The sequence below is a fragment of the Sapajus apella genome, unplaced genomic scaffold, assembly GCF_009761245.1.
Source record: "Sapajus apella isolate SASKATOON/1434 unplaced genomic scaffold, GSC_monkey_1.0 scaffold86, whole genome shotgun sequence".
Classification (NCBI taxonomy): Eukaryota; Metazoa; Chordata; class Mammalia; order Primates; family Cebidae; genus Sapajus; species Sapajus apella.
Window position 1 is genome coordinate 2365519 of NW_022437026.1, and position 16451 is coordinate 2381969.

At 38.6% G+C, this 16451-nt stretch overlaps 1 protein-coding gene across 16 annotated transcripts in view; it reads left to right on the plus strand.

The window, feature by feature from the left end:
• Positions 1–16451, plus strand: part of ERC1 (ELKS/RAB6-interacting/CAST family member 1) — a 542093-nt gene that overhangs the window by 92601 nt on the left and 433041 nt on the right. For all 16 annotated transcript variants that reach the window (XM_032254227.1, XM_032254224.1, XM_032254230.1 and 13 more), the window contains one exon: positions 3083–3499. In XM_032254227.1, coding sequence (XP_032110118.1) covers positions 3083–3499 — 417 coding nt within the window. The remainder of the gene's footprint in view (positions 1–3082; positions 3500–16451) is intronic.

Consider the following 16451-nt stretch of genomic DNA (forward strand, 5'->3'; position numbering starts at 1 on the left):
CCCAAACCAGAAATAGTAAAGGAAAATGTCATTATCTTTATAATAAAAAACAAAATATTTATTAAAAGTCATCATAAAAATGTTAAAAATAACAGATTTGGAAAAATATTTGTAACATACACAGCAGGTGAAAGATTATTTTCCTGATATGAAGAACTCTTAAAATGGATTAGGAAAAAAATGTTCAATGGCAAAATGGGCAAAGAACAAGAAGAGAGGAGTCACAAAAGTAGATATATACAAAGATACATATAGAAATAACTTGTAATATGTATCAAAATTACAATTGTGCATACTTTGTGATCCAGCAATTCCTTCTTTGAGAATTTTTTTCTCAAGAAAAATGCGGGTTCATGTATAAAGATACATATATGAAGGTGCATCTAGTGAAATAGTGAAAAATGAGAAAATATCCATAAGTGGAATTCTATGAAAGACATGTTCTCTCTAATTTTTTATTATGGCAAAATACGTATAACATAAAATTTATTGTCTTAACCATTTTCAAGTGTGCAGTTTAGTAGTATATTCATGTTGTTGCGAAATCACCACCATCTTTCTCCAGAACTCTTTTTCATCTTGACAGATTGAAACTCTATATCCGTTAAACAGTAACTCCCCATTTCCTCCTCCTCCTCCTACGTCCTGGCAACCACTGTTCTATTTCCTTCTTTATCAATTTGACTGCCCTAATACCTCATGTAAATGGATATGTACAGTGTTTGTCTTTTTGTGATTGACTTACTTCCCTTAGCACAATGTCTTTAAGGTTCATCCATGTTGTAGCATGTATAAGAATTTTTTTCTTTTTAAGGCTGAAAAACATTGGCAGGTGATAATGGTTTGGCTATGTCCCTAATCAAATCTCAACTTGAAGTGTATCTCCCAGAATTCCCACATGTTGTAGGAGGGACCCAGGGGGAGGTAGTTGAATCATAGGGGCTGGTCTTTTCCATGCTATTCTTGGGATAGTGAATAAGTGTTATGAGATCTGATGGGTTTATCAGGGGTTTCTGCTTTTGCTTCTTCCTTATTTTCTCTTGCTGCTGCCATGTAAGAAGTGCCTTTTGCCTCACACCATGATTCTGAGGCTTCCCCAGCCATGTGGAACTGTACGTTCAATTAAACCTCTTTTTGTTTCCAGTTTTGGGTATGTCTTTATCAGCAGTGTGAAAACAAACTAATACAGCAGGTACCTTGTTTTAAAAAAAAGATTTTTTAAGTGGATAATGCATGTATTTATACCCTCGTTTAAAGTATGAGGAACCTGAAACCCAGAAAGATGGTGACATGTCTAAATGTCATAACTAGTCAGTGTGAGAGCCAGAACCAAAACTCATGTTTTTTCATCCCAGTTTAGTGTTCTTCCCAGTGTGGTATACTCCTAGGCCTTGAATACAAGGAATGATCTTTTATTGTTGCTTCTTCATTCCTAAAGATAAGTTTCTTGATGTAACAGCCTTTTGGAATTCATTGTATAATGTGCTGGAATTTACTTATCTAAATAAAGGTTCATATAACTTCTTTAGGCATACAAGCTAAAGATATGCCCTCTCAAACATTTTTAGTAGTTTATCTGCATTAACACCTTTAATTAGTCACCATGTTGTTATTGTCCCCTGTATAAAAAGCTTTGCGTATTCTAACTAAAAAAACCTTTGCTGTATTATCATCTTTGGGTATTACTAGTTTTGATTTCCTCAGTCTGCTCTGTTTTTGCTACTACAGGAGGAAAGCTGATTTGGAGTTTTCTTTTTGTCTTGGTTCTAGTTTCAGTGGGCTGCAAGGATTGCTTTGAATGCCAGCTCTATAACTTACTGTGTGATCTTGGGCAAGTGCTTAAATCTCTCTCAGCCTAGTGCCCTTATCTATAAAATTAAGTAATAGTACATGTGTTGGGTATCTAAAATAGTTAAATTCACAGAATCAAAAAGTGTAATGGTAGTTGCCGGGGATGGGGGGAAATAGAGAGTTACTAATCAACGGGCATAAACTTTTGGTAAAGATGAATAAGCTCTAGAGATTTGATGTACAACATTGTACCTGTAGTCAACGATAATGTGTTGTACACTTAAAAGTTGTTAGGAGAGTAGATGTCATATTAAGGGTTTTTACTACAATAAAATGATAAAGGTCATCATGTGTTGTCATGAAGATTGAATAACATAAAAATGTGTGGCACAATCTGGCATATACAAACCACTTGTTAAATGTTAATATTTATTATTTAATGTTTATAATACTTAAAAGTCATTTTGTGTTTTGCTATGCTTTATTTTTTCTTTTTGAGATAGAGTCTTGCTTTGTCACCCAGGCTGGAGTGCAGTGGCCTGATCTTGGCTCACTGCAAACTCCGCCTCCCAGGTTCAAGCAATTCTTCTGCCTCAGCCTCCGGAGTAGTTGGGATTACAGGTGTGCGCTACCATGCCTGACTAATTTTTATATTTTTAGTAGAGACGGGGTTTCACCATGTTAGCCAGGCTGATCTCAAACTCCTGACCTCATGATCTGCTTGCCTTGGCCTCCCAAAGTGCTAGGATTACAGGTATGAGTGACAGTGCCCAGCCAATTTTTGTATTTTTAGTAGAAATGGGGTTTTATCATGTTGGCCAGGCTGGTCTCGAACTCCTGGCCTCAGGTGATCCACCTGCCTCGGCCCCTGAAAGTGCTGGAATTACTGGTGTGAGCCCCCATGCCTGGCCACCCTTTGTATTTTTTGAAGAAAAATGAATGAATGAATGAATTCATATTCCTGTAGATTTTCCATTTCCTGCATTCACTCAACCTTAGTTTCTGTGTAATACCTTCTATTAATTTTGAACAGTGTTTTTTATTATCGTTTATGCAAAGTGAGGAGTGCCATACTGTTTTGCTTCCTGTTGGGAATAAACCCAAGTTAAATTACTGACATTTTGCCTGTTATCTCAATCATTTTTTAAGGACCTGTAAAACAGAATAAGGTGAATCCTAATTTGCTAGATGCAGATTTCTTATAGCTATTTTTGATTCCTGCAAAGTCTGCTCTGATTTGCTACTTGAGGAAGAAAGCTGATTTGGGGTTTTCTTTTTGTCTTGGTTCTAGCATATGCAGATGACGATCCAGGCTCTCCAGGATGAATTGCGGATCCAGAGGGACCTGAATCAGCTGTTTCAGCAAGATAGTAGCAGTAGGACTGGCGAACCTTGTGTAGCAGAGCTGACGGAGGAGAACTTTCAGAGGCTTCATGCTGAGCATGAGCGGCAGGCCAAAGAGCTATTTCTTCTTCGAAAGACATTGGAGGAAATGGAGCTGCGTATTGAGACTCAAAAGCAGACCCTAAATGCTAGGGATGAATCCATCAAGAAGCTTCTGGAGATGTTGCAGAGCAAAGGACTTTCTGCCAAGGCTACTGAGGAAGACCATGAGAGAACAAGACGACTGGCAGAGGCAGAGATGCACGTTCACCACCTAGAAAGCCTTTTAGAGCAGAAGGAAAAAGAGAACAATATGTTGAGAGAGGTATGTGTCTACTTTTTTAGTTTTATGATTTGTCTTTTTTTCCCCTGATTAATCAGCATCTTGGCCCCGATTAATGTACGCAGTCTGCTGTGCTTTTGGAAGAGAATTTCATCTTTTGTATTTAAGTGCGTCACTGATTTCTATTCTGATTTGCTCTGTTGTATGGGATGACATTGTCTGGTATGTATGCAGGCTTAGTGACTTTCTGGGTCTTTTCTCTCCTGCTCCCCTGATTTCGAGAGTTTGTTTGTTGCTTAGAGGGGTGCAGAATTTTCTTGATTTTTCACTCATTTCTAGATTTGTTCACAGAGACAACAAACACAACAAAACCAGAATCAGAGTAGCTAACTATTGCTCAATTTAAAAATATTAATAAAAGAGAGTAAGCAGTCATCTCAGCTTATGTTTGCTTATAAAAGTCCTTGGCAGCAATAATGGATATTTGCCCTGTGGTTTCCATGGAAACTGTTGCCTTGCTGTAAAAGATACGTGATAAAAAGCATTGGCTGCCATGGAGGCATTGCTGGAGAGAGTGATGTAGAGACATGGTGTTACTTATTTTTAGCTGACCTGGGTGACTAGTGATAATTTTCTACTTTTCTAAATATTAGAAAAGTAGTATTTTAAGAAGACATAAAGGAAGAAATCATCTTATATTGAATTAAAAAAATTAAAAGCCATAATTTTTCTATATATGGTCAGACTTCAGATAATTTTCACATTTGGGCAGGGGAAAATAAAACCCCAGTTTGTGTTAGTATGAGTCTGAATAATTTCTTTTAAATGAAATGTGAAGAAGGAGGTTAAAAAAATAGCATATTCCCAAAGCAGCAAAATAATAATTGAAAAAATACTTTTAAGTTTGTAGGTTGTTCTATAATTTTTCCTTTTGTCAAAAGTCTGAAATATTTATTTACAATGGGGGCCATTTTTTATTTTTGAAGTAGAACATCATTGTTTTTTAAAAACATGATTTTATTACACTGGAAATCTATTGTAAAATTAGGAAATAGATTAATAAAAACTTATAATCCAAGGTATTGTTACCTAGTGATAACCGTTAACTTTTGTTATGTGTATGCTTCCAGTCATTTTTTTTTTTTAATTTAAAATTTTTATTTTTAGAGATAGGGTCTCACTCTGTCACCCAGGCTGGAGTGCAGTGGCACGATCATGGCTCACTGTAGCCTTGAACTCCTGGAATTAAGTGAGCCTTCTGCCTTAGCCTCCCTGTAGCTAGGTCTACAGGTGCATGCTGCCACCATGTGTTGTTAATTAAAAAAAAAAATTTTTTTTTGTAGAGACACACTCTCTCTCTGTTTCCTAGGCTGGTCTTGAACTCCTGGCCTCAAGCAATCCTCCCGCCTTGGCTTCCCAAAGTAGTGGGATTACAGGCAGTACGCCCATGCCTGGCCCATTTTATTATTATTATTATTATTATTTTTCGAGACAGAGTTTTGCTCTGTCCCAGGCTGGAGTGCGGTGGTGTGATCTTGGATCACTGCAACCTCCGGCTCCCGGGTTTAAGCGATTCTCCTGCCTCTGCTTCCCAAGTAGCTGGGACTTACAGGTGCGTGCTGGCTAACTTTTGTATTTTTAGTAGAGACAGGGTTTCACCATGTTGGCCAGGCTGGTCTCAAACTATTGACCTCAGGTGATCTGCCTGCTTCTGCCTCCCAGAATGCTGGGATTACCAACGTGAGCTACTATGCCCAGCCCCATTTTTATTATTTATACATTCCTTCATTATTTCTGTTTCTTTTTTTCTCTTGCAAAGGTGGAATACTGGGCATTAGCACTGTTCAGTAAGATTTTCTGGGTGGAGTGTTAATTATGTTGGGAAGGGGATTTTGTAATAGGGTAAGTGTCCTTTAGGAGGTGCCCTTTCAGTGGAGCTCTGAAGAGAAGCCAGCTTTGCTGAGCATTTGAGTAAAATCATTTCATGAAGAAGCACTAATAGTTTCAAAGGCCTCATAGGAAGGAGTTTTGAGGAAACAGGAGGGAGGCTGAAGGGCAAGAATATACTGTATAAGGGGAAGACTTAATGAGATGCGAAGTTGGAGAGGTAGCCAGAGTCACATTCACTCATCACATGTTTATTGAAATCAGCCATGTGCACAGCACTAAGGATACAGCAGCAAACAAAACAAAATCCATGCTGTCTTTGAGGAAAAGTACCTGCCTTTATGGTCCTTGCAGATAATGCAACAATTTTATTCAAAATGGGAGGGAAAACCATTCCACTCTTTAATCAAGGGAGTGACACAATCTGATTTAGCTTTAAAAATGTACTCTGGTTGTGCTGAGAATAAATGGAGGAAGGAGAGACAAGAATGAACAAGGGAGTAATTTAACTGCTGTAATCTAGGTTAGGGAATAGGGACTTGAAATGACTGCTGGAGATGTACAGAATATCACTAGCATATCCAGAAGCAGAAAGAATTATGGGCTAGCAGTGTTAGGGTATCCAAAAATTTCATTATTCATTGAATTATTGTCCATCTTTTAAAAAATTGGCATCTAATCAATTCTAAAGGTCCCAGCTTTCCCTATTTTAACAATGAAATTGAGTTAAGTCTTAACACTTGGTTTCATTGTAACAGTCTCTATCAGCAAAGCAGCAGTCCTGGTATATTTATTTGCCCGTGTATTCACAGATATAATAACCATGGCCATTCATTTTGTCGTCATCTCAGCTGAGATATGAGCATTGTTGGTATTTCCCATGTTAACTTTGTTGTTCAGTGTGTCTATGTGAATATTCTGTGAATCAGCATTGAAAGGAAATTACTGGGTATGGAGAAAGTTATGAAAACAGTTTATGATGATATATGATTAAACTCTGTTTAAATAAGTTTTAAAAAACTAACTCTTACAATCAGTATTAAGTAAAAATTCTAGGCCGGGTGCATTGGCTCATTCCTGTTATCCCAGCATTTTGGGAGGCCAAGGCAGGGGTATCACCTGAGGCCAGGAGCTTGAGACCAGCCTAGGCAATAGGGCAAAACTCTTTCTCTACTAAAAATACAAACATTAGCTGGGTGTGGTAGCATGCCTATAATCCCAGCTGCTTGGGAGGCTGAGGCAGGAGATTCACTTGAACCTGGAAGGCAGAGGTTGCGGTGAGTGGGGATTGCACCACTGCACACCAGCCTGGGCAACAGAGTGACACTCTGCCTCAAAAACAAAAAAACAAACACACAAACCCCCAAATGATAAAGTTTTGTGCCATGATTTATTTGGAGGCATTTCCCCTATTTCTTTTCAGCATGTACAATAGTATGTCTTATAATCAGTGGCATCTTAGGTTTGATGAAATAAGGTAGTATTAAAATGGCATTTGTAGCTATTAATAGTCACATTTGTTATTTTACTTTTTTTTTTTTTTGAGACAGAGTCTTGCTGTCTTGCTTATATTTTCTTTATGAACATGATTTTGTAGATAGCAGGTAAATAATTCTCCCCTGAAAAAAGCTGAAAGATAAAAAATAAGATTTCAATTAAGCATTGTATTTTCTGTTTGTACTCAGATCACATTGTTGTGTGACTGCTTATTCTTAGATTTTGTATTGTTTTGCTGTAGCTTTCCTTTGATAGAAGAGTGGGGACATCTATTGGACAAATGCTGAAATACAGACAAGACTTGGTTAGTGCTGGCAGCTTGACAGGGTGATTCTGTTAAACACCAACACTTGAGGCCCCAACTTTGGTTTTCAGTCTGCTATGCATACCAAACATTGTCTATAGGCCAACTAAATAATATAGATTTCAGTATGTGCTCCTACCTATTTAAATACTGGTAGATGCTATTGTGATTAATAAAATGCAACTCTGTTTTAACACATTATTGCAGTCTACTAGTTTTTTATCTCTATTTTAATCAACAAACTGTATTAGTACAACTGCTATCATGTTAGGTTTGCAAAAATCTTTGAAATTAAAAGTGCGAATATTTGAGTATGTTCTAGGCTAGGGATTTCTGAATCTAACTAGCATATCTGAGGACCGCTTGTCAGTATTATTGGTAGTTGGAAGGTATAAGCAGAGGAGATTGGAGAAAAAAAAAAAACATATATATAGAAAAAAATAGACAATAAATAGGCGGAATTTAAAAAGAAAATTTTCTTTTCTTTTTTTTTTTTTTTTTTTTTTTTTTTTTGAGATAGAGTCTCTGTCACCCAGGCTGGAATGCAGTGGTGCAATCTTGGCTCACTGCATCCTCCAGCTCCCTGGTTGAAGCGATTCTCCTGCCTCAGCATCCTGAGTAGTTGGGACTACAGGTGCCTGCCACCACACCTGGCTAATTTTTATATTTTTAGTAGAGACGAAGTTTCACCCTGTTGGTCAGGCTGGTCTCAAACTCCTGACCTCAAGTGATCCTCCTGCCTCGGCCTCCCAAAGTGCTGGGATTATAGGCATGAGCCACTACACCCAGCCAAAAAAGAAAAAGAAATTCTTAGTTTATCTTTTGTAGCGATTTTGGAAAATGAGAACAATTGCATGCCTTATTTATTCCTCCTCTCCTTTTTTTTTTGAGACAGTTTCACTGTATTGCCCAGGCTGGAGTGCAGTGGTGTGATCTCAGCTCACTGCAACCTCTGCCTCCTGGGTTCAAGCAATTCTCCTGCCTCAGCCTCCCAAGTAGCTGGGATTATAGACATGCGCCACCACTCCTGGCTAATTTTTGTATTTTTAGTAGAGATGGGGTTTTACTCTGTTGGCCAAGCTAGTTTTGAACTCCTGATCTCAAGTGATCTGCTGGCCTTGGCTTCCCAAAGTGCTAGGATTACAGATGTGAGCCACTGTGCCTGGCCCCTCCTCTCCTTTTTTAAAAATTACATCATTTGTCCTCCATTTCAAATGATTTTTTTTTTTTTTTTAGAGGAAGAAAGAGACAAAGAAAAAGAAAAAAAAAAAAGGAAAAAAAAAAGAATAAAGGAAAGGAAGAAAGAGGAAGAGGGAGAGAGAACAGGGGTGTTGTTTTATTGCCCGGGCTAGAATGCAGTCTAAAAATGGGTATGCCTGTAATTGTGCTTAATAATAGAGACATAAAAAAAAAATGAGGGAAGAAAATAATTAACAAGCAGCCAGCCAACCAATATTTCATTTAAACCTGTAAATATGTGTGATGTAGTACTGATAAGAGTGTATATTTTGTGTATTTAAAGTGGAGAGTTCTATGAATGTTAATTAAGTCTACTTGTTCCGGATCTGAGTTCAAGTCCTGAATATCGATGTTAGCTTTCTGTCTCATTGATCTGTAAGTCTCCCACTGTTATTGTGTGGGAGTCCAAGTCTCTTTATAAGTCTTATATATCTGGGTATTTCTGTATTGGGTGCATATATATTTAGGATCTTTAGCTCTTCTTGTTACATTGATCCTTTTATCTTTATATAATATCCTTCTTTGCTTCTTTTGATCTTTGTTGCTTTGAAGTCTATTTTATCAGCAAAAATTGCAGCTCTTGCTTTCTACTTATTTATTTTTGCTCTCCATTAGGTTGGTAAATTTTTCTCCATCCCTTTGTTTTGAGTCTTTGTGTATCCTTGCATGTGAGATGGATCTGTATGTAGCATACCAATGGGTCTTGGCTTTTTTTGCCTGTCTGTGTCTTTGGATTGGGGGAGTTAGTCGATTTAAATTTAGAATTAATAACAATATATGTGAGTTTGATACTGTCATTTAATGTTAGCTGGCTGTTTTGCCCATTAGTTGATGCAATTTCTTAACTATGTTGATGTTCTTTATTTTTTGGCATTTTTTAGAAAGGCTGATACTGGTTGTTCCTTTCTATTTGTAGTGGTTCTTTCAGAAGCTCTTGTAAAGCAGGCCTGGTGGTGATGAAATCTCTGAGTGCTTGCTTGTTCACAAAAGATTTTATTTTTCCTTCGCTTATGAAGCTTAGTTAGGCTGGATGTAAAATTCTGGGTTGAAAGTTCTTTTCTTTAAGGATGTTGAATATTGGCCCCCCACTCTCTTCTGTCTTGTAGGGTTTCTGCTGAGAGATCTGCTGTGAGTCTGATGGGCTTCCCTTTATGGGTAACCTGACCTTTCTCTCTGGCTGCCCTCAGTATTTTCTCTTTCATTTCAAGCCTGGTGAATCTGGCGATTATGTGCCTTGAGGTTGGTCTTCTTGAGGAATATCTTTGTGGTGTTCTCTGTATTACCTGGAGTTGAATGTTGTCCTGCCTTGCTAGGTTGGGAAAGTTTTCCTGAATAATATCCTGAAGCGTATTTTCCAGCTTGGATTGATTCTCTTCGTCACATTCAGGTACACCTATCAAACGCAGATTAGGTCTTTTCACATAGTCCCATATTTCTTGGAGACTTTGCTCGTTCTTTTTTATCCTTTTTTCTCTAATCTTGTCTTTTTGTTTTATTTCATGAAGTTGGTCTTCGACCTCTGATATCTTTTCTTCTGCTTGATCAATTCGGCTGTTAAAGCTTGTGCATAGTTCGCGAAGTTCTCGTGTTGTATTTTTCAGCTCCATTAATTCACTTATATTCCTCTCTAAATTGTGTGTTATTTTTAACATTTCGTCAAACCTTTTTTCAAAGTTCTTCGTTTCTTTGCATTGGGTTAGAACAAGTTCTTTTAATTCCCAGAAGTTTCTTATCATCCACTTTTTAAAGCCTGCTTCTGCTAATGGAACACAGTCTTTCTCCATCAGGCCTTGTTCTGTTGCTGATGAGGAACTGTAATCCCCTGTAGAGGGAGAGGCGTTCTGAGTTTGGGTATTCTCAGCCTTCTTAGGCTGGTTTCTTCCCTTCGTTATAAATTTATCCATCTGTGGTCTTTATAATTACCGTCTTTATAGTTGGGTTTCTGAATGGACGTCCAACTTGTTGATTCCCGGCACTAGAATCTGAGCAACCCACTGCTCCGGCCAAAAAGGCAGCGTTAAGCTTGATGGTGCTTTTCTGACTCTGCACCAAGAACCGCCGCTCCAAGGCAGCGGCAAAACCGCCTCACCGGCTTCAAGAGTCGCGCTGGCGACACGTGGGGCTCCTCCTCTGGGAATCTCCTGGTGCGTGAGCAACAAAAATTGATCTAAAAATGTGGCGTCCTCTCGTTCTCTGCTCTTTCAGTGGGAGCTACAATCCTGAGCTGCTAGTGATCAGCCATCTTGGATCTCTCATCAAATGATTTTGACAAAATAACATTTTCTCAGTGCTATTACCAGAGATGGTAACGGGTTCACGTACAATGGTGTGTGACACTGGGCGAGTTAAGATACGAAAAAGTGGTAAGGATTCTTGCCATTTACCTTCTCTTCTTCTTTATTTCTGTTTCCTCTGTGTTGTGAGTATGGTAAATTCAGAACTTGTGTGGAGGACTGAATCTGTGAAGGGACTTCACGAACAATGTGAAGCTTCTACCCTTGAACCAAGGGTGCTGAGGGCTAAAATTTGAAACCTAAAAAAAATTTTTCAGATGTAAGTTTTGCTCTTTAGTTACAAATGCTTCTTTCTTTCAGGTGTGTAAGTGAAAATTGACTTACTTTTACAAAGGAACAAAAGGAGAATTATTAAATTTTGTTTCTCGGGTACAGTGGCTCATACCTATAATCCCAGCACTTTGGGAAGCTGAAGTGGGAAGATCACTTGAGGTCAGGAGTTCAATATCAGCCTGGCCAACATGCTGAAACCCCTTTTCTACTAAAATATAAAAATTAGCTAGGCATGGTAGCCCATGCCTGTGGTCCCAGCTACTTGGGAGGCTAATTCAGGAGAATCGCTTGAACCCAGGAGGTGGAGGTTTCAGTGAACCAAGATCGTGCCACTGCACTCCAATCCGGGTGACAGAGCAACTCCATTTCCAAAACAATATATATCTAACTTGTTTATTTTCTAACTATACATTAGTCATTATTCTTAATTAATGGGAGAAAATGAACATATTTCCTATTGTCTACCACAGTTGAAAGTATAATATAGTAACATTAAATGGAATAAGACAAAAAAAGTATAGCAAGATACAGATAATTCTACCTCTAATTTTTTTGAATGAAAATTTTGAGCCCAAAAGGAGTGAAATAAAGTGAACAAATAGCATATTCTACTTCTTAGACTTCTTTGAATAGTACTTCTGTTTTCAGTCTTCTCTCTTCATTGACAGTGCAGGAGCATAGGCTTGATGGGCTTGGTAGGAAAAGGGAGCTTACTAGCTCACTGACTGGAAGATGTGTTCATAGTGAACTATAAGATGCAGGTTTCTGAATGGGATTTTGTTTTGAGCAGTGGGTTTTACAATGTCTTTGTAGAAAAGCTTTATGCTTATGAATGGTTTAAAATACATCCCAATTATTTATTGTATGCAGAGAAGGATTTTTTTTTTTTTCCCCCGAGACAGGGTCTCACTTTGTCACCTAGGCTGGAATGCAGTGGCATGATCTTGGCTCGCTGCAGCCTCAACCTCCCAGGCTCAAGTAATCCTCCTGCCACATCCCCCAAGTAGCTGGTACTATACGTGAGCACCACCACACCCAGCTAAATTTTTGGATTTTTCATAATGATGGGGTTTTACCATGTTGCCCAGGCTGGTCTCAAACTACTGAGCTCAAGTGATCTGCCTGCCTCGGCTTCCCCAAGTGTTTGGATTACAGGCGTGAGCCACCGCACCTAGTCAGGACTTTTTATTCAGATGGATTTCTGTTTTCTTTATATTTTGCTCGTGTGCTTGCTAGGGCTTAAAAATGAAATTATAATAGTTTCACCTTAAAGTGAATCATTTTGGAATTACCGATTTGGAATTAGATAGTGCTAAAGAGGAGAAGTCAGATGAAATAAGTTGAAAGTCTAAATTGTATGGTATTTTTTAAAAAATGCAGTTTTGGTTGGGTGAGGTGGTTCATGCCTGTAATCCCAGCACTTTGGGATGCCGAGGCGGGCGGATCACGAGGTCAGGAACTCGAGACCAGTTTGGCCAGCATAGTGAAACCCCGTCTCAACTGAAAATACAATAAATTAGCCTGGTGTAGTGGTGTGCACCTGTAATCCCAGGTACTCAGGAGACAGAGGCCGGAGAATCGCGGGTGAACCTGCGAGGTGGAGTTTGCAGTAAGTGGAGATCGTGCCATTGTAGTCCAGCCCAGGTGACAGGGTGAGAATCTGTCTCCAAAAAAAAAAGTGGGGGTGGGGGGCAGTTTTAATGTTTTAAAGTAGATATAGAAATACCAATAAAAAATGTTGTATAGGTTATAAAGTTTTGTCAAATAGGTGAAGATTGTTTACAATTAGCAGAGTTCCTTTTATTTTTACTCAGACAATTTAAAGTTTGATACTCATTTAGTGAACAAATAGTATTAAATATCTACTGTGTTATTAAATACTGTGTGCCCAGTTGGTCACCTTGTAGTGTGGAGAACAGATTCAATGTGGACAAACCGTAGGCTGGGAAGGCAACTGATGAGTTTGTCGTTTTAAGGCAGGTGAGAGATTATGGCCTAAACTAATTAATGCCTTAGGTGTTAGAATGGAAGAAAAATAATTTTAGGAGATTTTAAAAACTGTTTTTTGATACAATATAGAATATATGTAGAAAATAGAATAAAACAGGTGTATAGTTAAGTAAATTATAAAATAAGCACCCTCGTAACCACTACCTAGGTCTAAAAGTAGAACTTTAACAGCCACTCAGAAGCCCTATATGTGAAACATCCCAGTCAGAATTCTTTCTTCCCTCTAAAAAAACCAGTATTATGGATTTTATAGTTATCATGCCTTTACTTTCATTATATTTATCACATCTAATCCTTAACATTATAGTATTGTTATATTGTATTACATGTTAAATTAATGTAATTCCTGGATATCATCCCTAAGAATTGAGGCTTTGCTTTGTCTGTTTTTCAAAAATAAGCTTTAAATCTCTTAATTACAGATTTGCCCTTAATTCTTGCTTTTTTTTTTTTTTTTCTCATGTAGTTCAACCATTTCTTAGTTTATAAGCTGGAATAGTAATTCCATCGTCTTTGTAATATCCATGTTTATTTCAGTGGAACGACTTGTCTCCTGGTTATAGGTCATATTTTCCTACTTTGTATGTATAGAATTTGTTGTATAATGGACATTATGGACACAAGGTTACTGAGTATCTGGATTTTGCCATCTTCTTTAATGAAGGGTTGTTTTGTCTTGCAAGAGTTAATTTACTTGTGGATTAATGTAATCCTTTCAAGACTTGCTTTTAAACTCTGTTAGGGCTGGTTTAGAATAGCCTTTCCTCTAGGGCTGAATTAGCTCCACTCCTAAGTGTCTACTCTGTTTTCCCCACTATTTGGAACGTGAATTTTTCCCAGCCCTATGGGAGTTCAGGTTGCTCAACTCATGGCTCCCTGATAGTTGCTCTTTCCCCAGTAGCTCTTTATCTCACCTTGTGGAGGCTAGCCTTATACATGCACAGCTTAGTATTTGGCCGAAGACTCAAGGGGACCCTTGCCAGGTTAGACACTGCTGCTTTTCTGGTGAGCTTCCTTCTCTGTGTTGTTTTGTTTTTATTTTATTTATTTTGAGATGGAATGTTACTCCATTGCCCAGGCTGGAGTGCAGTGGTGCTTTCACGGCTCACTGCAGCCTCTGCCCCACAGGTTCAAGCGATTCTCCTTCCCCAGCCTCCTGAGTAGCCGGGATTACAGGTGCCCCCAACTATGCTTAGCTAATTCTTGTATTTTTGATAGACACAGGGTTTTGCCATGTTGGCCAGGCTGGTCTCGAACTCCTGGCCTCAAGTGATCTGCTGCCTTGGCCTCCCAAAGTGTTGAGATTACAGATGGGAGCCATGGAGCCCAGCCCTCTGTTATTTTGCTCTGCAATTTTTCACAGATTAATGGGAACCTTACCCATTAATCTGTCTTTGGAGCTTTGCAAGACTACCGTTCTTTGTTTGGGCTTCCGCCCTCTCTATCACATACTAGACATATCTGGGCCATCACCTTTTTTTTTTTCTCTCAAGGACCATAGTTCTATACTGCTTGTTGTCCAATGTCTGAAAACTGTTATTTCATGCATTTTGTTTAATTTTATGATAGTTTATGACAGGAGGGCCAGTCTTATATCTGTTACTCACATTACGGTGAAAGTGAGAAGCATAATGGTAAATTTATTGACAGATTTAAAGCAGATTAATGTCATGATTTTTGGCTGTTTTATGAAGACCACCTTGGTGCTGTCTTAAAAATAGACTCCGGGCATGGTGGCTCACGCCTGTAATCCACCACTTTGGGAGGCCGAGGTGGGCAGCTCAGGAGGTCAGAAGATTGAGACCATTTTGGCCAACATGGTGAAACCCTGCCTCTACTAAAAATATAAAAAAATTAGTTGGGTATGGTGGCGTGTGCCTGTAATCCCAGCTACTCGGAAGGCTGAGGCAGGAGAATCCCTTGAACTAGGGAGTTGGAGGTTGCAGTGAGCCAAGGTTGTGCCACTGTACTCCAACTTGGTGACAGAGTGAGACTCCATCTAAAAAAAAAAAAAAAAAAAAAAATAGACCAAGGAGGTGGAAGGAAGCTAACTAGAGGCTGTTGCAAACTAGACTGGAAATGGGGTGAAATGGTTAGACTCAATAAATACTTTTGCACTGGAACAATTAGGATCTGCTGTTGACTTGGTTATGGGAAATGAAAATCAGAAGGAATAAAAGGAGAGCCTGGTTTGGCTTGAGCCACTGGAATGGCAGTACCACTTAATGAGAAAGAGAAGACCCATCTCTCATCAGTCATCAGATGAGGGATGAGGTTGAAGAGGAAGTCAAGAATTTTTTTTGGATAAAATATGTGTGAGTTGCCTATTAGATATCTAAATAGCGATGCCAAATGCGCAGTTGCACGCATGAGTCCTGAAATCAGAGCAGAGGGCAGGCCTAGAAATTTGTCAGCATTTCCATTGTATTTTAAACCGCATAGTAGATTAGTGAGTTTAGATGGAAAAGAGAAAAAGGTTAGAACTGATCACCTGGTCACTGGTCTAATTTAGACCTGGAGGTCTAATTTAGAAGGAAGAACCTGTGAAGGAAACAGAGAAAGTGCAATTGGAAAGAGAGAAGTAAAAACAGGAGAGTGTGGGGTCGTAATAGTCAAGACAAAACATGTATCTAGGAGGGATTGGGTCATTGTTTTGAATGCCTCTGAGAAGCATTCTTCCAGGAAGATGAGGACAGAAATGTGTTCACTAGTTTTGGTAACTTAGAATTTGTTGGTGGTCTTGATGAGTTGTTTCAATGGAGGAGTAGAGAAAGAAATCAGATTAGGCTGCTTTTATGAGTAAAGGGATCTTATATGTCTAAAATATTTTTACAATTAAAAAGAATGAATGGGAGAGGAGGAAGGAGAGATAGCAGGTGTGGACCAGCAGTCTTCAAGGTGGGCATTTGAACACCTTGGAGTTCCCAAAGACTTTCCAGTGGAGTATGGGTAGCGTGCAGGGCAATTTCAGATTCTCAACTCCCACATGTCATTTTCTGCATTTTAATTGGCCGAAAACATACCTGTGAGATCATCTTTCCCCTCCGTTTTTGTGATTCCATTTTGCCCACTCTAACTCCTGTTCATCCTTTGGCTCTCAGCTGTTTCTCAGGAACCTTTACAAGATCCCAGGACTAGGTCAGCATATTCTAATTACTCTCTTACAGTATTATGGATATTTTCTTTATAACACTTTTTACATATGAATTATATAGTTATTTAAAAATTACTTTCTTCATTCATTTGACAAATATTTGAGTACTGTCATTGTGCTATGTATCGTTCTGGGTGTCTGATATACATCAAATAACAAGAAAAATCCCTGGGATGGGAGAGACAAACAGTAAACATAAATAAAGAATATGCTAATTAATAGTTAGGAATGCCAAGAAAAAAGTAGACCTTGGTTAGGGATATTGGGAGTGTATAGTAGAGTCAAATTGTAATTTAAAATCAGGATGAGCCTGCTTGAGTTTTTGACTTTTGAACA